We start from the raw sequence: 6,668 nt of genomic DNA on the forward strand, positions 1-6,668 counted from the left end.
AAATAAAAACAAGAAATGCTGGAAATACACAGCATGTCTGGCAGCATCTGTGGTGAGAGAAGCAGAGGTAAGGTTTCAGGTCAGTGACCCTTCATCAGATCTGATCCATTGGTTGTGGGATCGCTTAGCCCTGTCTATTGCATGCTGTTTCTACTGTTTGGCATGCAAGTATTCCTATGTTGTAGCTTCACCAGGCTGACACCTCATTTTTATGTATGCCAGGTGCTGCTCCTGGCATGCTGTCCTGCACTCTTCAATGAACCAAGGTTGGTCCCCCAATGGTAATGCTCGAGTGGGGGATATGCCGGGCCGTGAGGTTACAGATTGTGGTTGAATACAATTCTGCTGCTGCTGATGGCCCACAGCACTTCATGGATGCCCAGTTTTGACATAATAAAATAATTTGTTCTCATTCCAATCTTTATGAAATTTAGCTTATGATCTTTGTAACTGTTCGTGAAAATCGTCCATTTTATATATAATTTAATTTTCTTGTTTTGCATCTACTGTCTCAAATGTCAAAATGTTCTGTTGTTTATTATTTGTAATTCTAATTCAGATATTTTATTGGGTAGATTTTTATTGATGGCAACTGGACCATTAAACTGTGAATTATTCTACTGTTATTAGCTAACAATAGTGCTGAAATATATAAAACTATGGGTGTGGCTTAGTCATGGGTTCATAATGCATCATCAACCAAGAGTTCAGAATTTGAGCGATTTATGAATGTTATCTGAGCCCAGATATTAAATTGCAGTTGTTTGCCTACTCACTTTCTATGATTAAATATGACTTTGTAATAACTGTGGTCAGTTATTGATGCTAATTTTATTATATAACCTTAGCCTGAAAATTAATGTGAGTTGTTTCATCATACAACTGCTGAACCCTATCCTTCCAAGATCCTCTCACCACTGTTCAGATGTGTTATCAAAGCCTGATGTCAACTAATCAGTACTTCCTGATTTATCTCATCTCTTCCACTCTTCAGCTTGGAAGTGCCCTGCAATAAGGACCTTGGCTGTTCAATTTAGTTTCTCAGTGCATCCCCTCAGGAAGGGAGATAGAATTGAAAATCCACCATCTGGCTCTTACATTCTGCCGATTGCAAGCCATAGGATTGAAGTTACAGAAACTTGGATGGAGGACTTCAACATTTCCATTCAGCCAGGAGAAGCACAAGCACAAGAAGACTTCAGAAAAGAAAAGGAACATAATTACTCTGTAAAACAAAAAGAGCTTTGTTGGAGTAAGTGGGGTTCATTGGGCATTCACGATGCTTGTTTCATTCTACAGGTTTTATAATGTGACCTGAGCCCCTTGTATTGGAAACTTGCAAAATACATGAATCCAACTTTCAATCTAGATACATTATTCATTATTGAAATTGTTTTGACATATGTTGAGACATGTCAAAAACTCATAAAAATGGTGCTGCTGAGTTAATTACATTATTCTAGCAATGGGCTGTTTCCAGTCACCCTTTGAAAAAATGACCTTGGCATATAGTTGAACTCTGCAAACACTAAGGGCGGAATTTAATGATGGCTGACGGAGCAGGAAGAGACGCAAGGGGGTGGTAGAATCATGTGGGAGGTGCTGCTTCAGAAGCCCGATTCTGGGAAGTCTGGACAGCATTTGGCCAGTGGCGGGGCGGGAACGAGGTGGCAAAGCCACAGGGAAGCAGCAGGAAGCCAACTATAATCGTTAAAGAGGTATTAAGTCTCATTTACAGGCAATTGAATAATATTTAAGGCTACATTGTGAATTAAATGTGCAGCGCATGGGGATCACGGGCCATCAGATCCCAGACTATTCAAAGGTGACGGCATCCAGACGAGGTCTTACGATCTGAGGGGAAGGTCAGGTATTGTGGTGCTACCTTCCATTGCAGTGGAAACATTTGCCGAAAGGGGAGAGAAGGCCATCACAATCACTCCACGGGGCTGTTCAGAGGAGCTGAGAAGCATTCACTCAGCAGGGCAGCTCAGAGGAGCAGTCACTCAGCAGGGCAGCTCAGAAGAGCAGTCACTCAGCCGGGCAGCTCAGAAGAGCAGTCACTCAGCAGGGCAGCTCAGAGGAGCAGTCACTCAACAGGGCAGCTCAGAAGAGCAGTCACTCAGCCGGGCAGCTCAGAAGAGCAGTCACTCAGCAGGGCAGCTCAGAAGAGCAGTCACTCAACAGGGCAGCTCAGAGGAGCAGTCACTCAGCCGGGCAGCTCAGAGGAGCAGTCACTCAACAGGGCAGCTCAGAGGAGCAGTCACTCAACAGGGCAGCTCAGAGGAGCAGTCACTCAGCCGGGCAGCTCAGAGGAGCAGTCACTCAACAGGGCAGTTCAGAGAGCATTCACTCAGCAGGGCAGCTCAGAGGAGCAGTCACTCAACAGGTCAGCTCAGAGGAGCAGTCACTCAGCCGGGCAGCTCAGAGGAGCAGTCACTCAACAGGGCAGCTCAGAGGAGCAGTCACTCAGCCAGGCGGCTCAGAGGAGCAGTCACTCAACAGGGCAGCTCAGAGAGCATTCACTCAGCAGGGCAGCTCAGAGGAGCAGTCACTCAGCAGGGCAGCTCAGAAGAGCAGTCACTCAACAGGGCAACTCAGAGAGCATTCACTCAGCAGGGCAGCTCAGAGGAGCAGTCACTCAACAGGGCAGCTCAGAAGAGCAGTCACTCAGCCGGGCAGCTCAGAAGAGCAGTCACTCAGCAGGGCAGCTCAGAAGAGCAGTCACTCAACAGGGCAGCTCAGAGGAGCAGTCACTCAGCCGGGCAGCTCAGAGGAGCAGTCACTCAACAGGGCAGCTCAGAGGAGCAGTCACTCAGCCGGGCAGCTCAGAGGAGCAGTCACTCAACAGGACAGCTCAGAGAGCATTCACTCAGCCGGGCAGCTCAGAGGAGCAGTCACTCAACAGGGCAGCTCAGAGAGCATTCACTCAGCAGGGCAGCTCAGAGAGCATTCACTCAACAGGGCAGCTCAGAGGAGCAGTCACTCAGAAGAGAAGTCACTCAGTGGGGAAGCACAGATGAGGAAAGTTTTTCAGGGGCAGCACAGAGTTGGAAAGCTCTTCAGGAGCTGCACAGATGGGGAAAGCTCTTTAGAGGTCACAAGGTCAGACCTCTCCACGGCTCCTATGGCTATCCGGGAAGGTCACGACCTCTGCAGTGAGGTCTGGATACCATTTAAAAATGGTGCCAGCGCCTGCCCTAACATCAGCTTCCTGCCCGCCACCAACACTTGACTAACCGAGCCCCGCAACTCCATCTTGCTCATTGGATGGCCGTCAAGTATTCACATTCGGTCAGCTGTTTTCACCCAAACAGCAATGTCACCCACTTCCGGGTCCACCGTTGAGACCTATGCTGCTGATTTTAAATTCTGCCCTAAACTACATTTATTGAAAACATATATGACAGTAATAATTACAATTTTGATCACAAAGCCATAATCTGCAGTATTTCAGCCCCAAACTCTGTAATGCTCTACCAAATACCTCATTCTTGCTACAACTCTCCTCCTTCAAAACTCCCCTCAAAACCTTCCTCAATCACCATCCTGACCCTTCTCCATGACTGCTTGGTGTCTGGTTATTTTGGCCTCTTTGAAGCACTTTGGGATGTTTTCCTATTTAATGCTGTTATGCAAGTACAAATTGTTGTTAACTTCAAAGCAATACCACTGGGATTTCCAGCCTGTATTTCCACTAAATTCTGTGCCTGGTAATGCCTCCACTTAACTTAGTCAGAGTTTTGAAACCACATTTTGGTTTTAATACTGGAAATTATGTATTTTTTTATTTCATCTGAATTATATCGGAAGTAAAAGCTATATTTATATTTCCCTTTAAAGGTTTGAGATTCTTTTTTTAGTGTCTCTGCTCTCACCACTCTCCAGTGATTTCGTAGCACATAAGAAACCGAGGGTAGATCTAAAGATAAATAATATGGGGCACATGCACTTTTAATTAACAGTTTGATTTGTTGTAAACTTTCTGGGAGACAAAGTGACTTTAATGCAGTGATTTTGAGCAGCCAACCTAATACGCCTTAAGGATATCACAAAAGGGTTTGCACCTTTGTGTCTCATGTGATAAGCAGAAGAGGGAGAATTGGAGATCAAAAAATCCCAGGGAGAAAGGGGGGAGCTTTTGTGCAATAGGAAAGGCATAATACACATCTGACTTACCTCATTATTACTCGTTATTTATACACACACACCATAGTTTTGTCCCTTGCCTGGAAGTAGCTGAAGATTCTGTTATCTAATGCTTATGTTAATTTGCACAATATGCACCTGAATTTAATTTCCTGTTCCAAAATGCATTAATCTATACTTATCTGCATTAATATCCATCTGGCATTTCTTGATGGATCTGCTTAATTAGTCTGGGTCTTTTTGAATGCTATTTATCTCTCTTATATTCATTAACTGACCACATATCTTGGTGTCAAATTTTGTTTGGTAATGCTGCTGTGAAGAGCCTTGGGACATTTTAAGGGCAATATATAAATGCAAGCCTTTGTTGTTTTTGACATCAAATTATTTGATATTATTACAAATGATACACCTCCAAATCATTTATGAATATTTTAAGCAGTTAGGAAGCTCAGAACTCACCTTTGTATATCTCCTTTAATTGCATGCTGGAGACATTTTCTATTTATCATGACCTACTGTTTCTTATCGTCAGGCCAGACCAGTCTTAAAGGAGGAAAGCAAGGTGGAGAGGTGAAGAAGTGTAGGGCGGGTATTCCAGAGCTTGGGGCTCAGGCAACTGAAGGTGCAACCACCAATGGTGGTGCGATTAAAATCAGGGATGCACCTGAGGCCAGAATTACAGGAGCATAGATATCTGGGAGTGGGGCTGGAGAAGATTACAGAGATAGGAAGGGGTGAGGCTTGGGCCCCAGCTATTCACAATCTATAGCAATGATTTGGAAGTGGGCATTAAATATAATATTTTCAAGTTTGCAGATGACACAAAACTAGGTGGAATCTGAATTGTGAGGAGGATGCAAAGATGCTTCAAGAGGATTTAGAGAGGCTAAGCGTGTGGGCAAAAATTTGGCAGATGGAATACAATGTGGAGAAGTGTGAGGTTATTCACTTTGTTAGGAAAAACAGAAATACAAAGTATCTCTTAAATGGTGAGAGGCTGGGACGTGTTGAACTTCAAAGGGACTTGGGTGTCCTTGTTCATGAGTCACTGAAACCTAACATGCAGGTTCAACAAGCAATTAAGAAGGCAAATGGTAGGTTGGCCTTCATTACAAGAGGATTTGAGTATGGGAGTAAAGATGTCTTACTGCAATTAAATAGAGCACCTGGACTATTGTGTGCAGTTTTGGTCTCCTTACCTAAGGAAAGGTATGCTTGCCATAGAAAGAGTGCAATGAAGGTTTACCAACCTAATTCCTAGGATGGAGGGATTGTCCTATGAGGAAAGATTAAAAAGACTGGGGCTTTATTCTCTGAAGTTTAGAAGAATGAGAGGTACTCTTAATCAAACATACAAAATTCTGACAGGGCTCAACAGGGTTGATGCAGAAAGGATGTTTCCCCTGGCTGGGGAGTCCAGAACCAGAGCACACAGTCTTAGAATAAGGGATAGGTCATTTAGGACTCAGACGAGGAGGAATTTCTTCACTCAGAGGATGGTCAATCTTTGGAATTCTCTGCCCTAGAGGACCGTGGAAGATCAATCACTGAGCATCAATAGATTTCTACATGTTAAAAACATCAAGGGTTATGGGGATATTGCAGGCAAATGGTGTTGAAATAGAAGATCAGCCATGATCTCATTAGATGTCAGAGCGGGTTCAAAGGACTGAACGGCCTACTCCTGCTCCTATTTCTTATAATGAGGCCATGGAGGGATTTGAAAACAAGGATGATGGGATGTGGGCCTCGCTGGCTAGGCCAGCATTTATTGCCCATCCCTAATTGCCCTTGAGAAGGTGGTGGTGAGCTGCCTTCTTGAACCGCTGCAGTCCATGGGAGGTAGGTACACCCACAGTGCTGTTAGGGCCGAGAATGGCATTTTAATTTGAGTTTTTGTTTATTTATCTGGTTTTAATAAAGTTATTTTAAAATATAAGTGTGTATATAAAGGGGGCCTGAGGAATAAAGGCCCCCTCGACATAAAATATATAAAAGGGGCCTGGGGTATAAAGGCCACCTTATAAAAAAAAACGGGGGTTAGATACAGAGTAAAGCTCCCTCTACACTGTCCCCAAAAAGAAAAAAAGAAAAGAAGAAAAAAAAAGAAAAAAAACAGTGCTGTTAGGAAGGGAATTCCTGAATTTTGACCCAGCGACAGTGAAGGAACGGCAATATAGTTCCAAGTCAGGATGGTGTGTGACTTGGAGGGGAACTTGCAGGTGGTGGTGTTCCCATGCATTTGCTGCCCTTGTCCCACTAGTTGGTAGAGGTCGTGAGATTGGAAGGTGCTGTCTAAGGAGCCTTGGTGCGTTGCTACAGTGCATCTTATAGATGGTACACACTGCTGCCACTGTGCGTCAGTGGTGGAGGGAGTGAATGTTTGTAGATGGGGTGCCAATCAAGCGGGCTGCTTTGTCCTGGATGGCGCGAGCTTCTTGAGTGTTGTTGGAGCTGCACCCATCCAGTCAAATGGAGAGTATTCCATCACACTCCTGACTTGTGCCTTGCAGATG

The 6,668-nt window shown here is 44.5% G+C and overlaps 1 protein-coding gene across 1 annotated transcript; it reads left to right on the top strand.

Moving 5' to 3' along the window:
• Positions 1-1,143: 1,143 nt before the first annotated feature.
• On the top strand, positions 1,144-3,162 carry LOC137366616 (uncharacterized). Its single transcript, XM_068028516.1, has 2 exons — positions 1,144-1,252; positions 1,784-3,162. The coding sequence occupies exons 1-2, from the start codon at positions 1,144-1,146 to the stop codon at positions 3,160-3,162; spliced, it is 1,488 nt and encodes a 495-aa protein (XP_067884617.1).
• The last annotated feature ends 3,506 nt before the right edge of the window (positions 3,163-6,668 follow it).

The sequence above is a fragment of the Heterodontus francisci genome, chromosome 1 (genome assembly GCF_036365525.1).
Source record: "Heterodontus francisci isolate sHetFra1 chromosome 1, sHetFra1.hap1, whole genome shotgun sequence".
NCBI lineage: Eukaryota > Metazoa > Chordata > Chondrichthyes > Heterodontiformes > Heterodontidae > Heterodontus > Heterodontus francisci.

Bases quoted from the DNA above. Each gene is read 5' to 3' on its own strand.
- LOC137366616 (XM_068028516.1), top strand. From the start codon at position 1,144: ATGGAGGACTTCAACATTTCCATTCAGCCAGGAGAAGCACAAGCACAA. The intron at 1,253-1,783 runs GTAAGTGGGGTT...TTAAATGTGCAG, and splicing joins ACAAAAAGAGCTTTGTTGGA to CGCATGGGGATCACGGGCCA.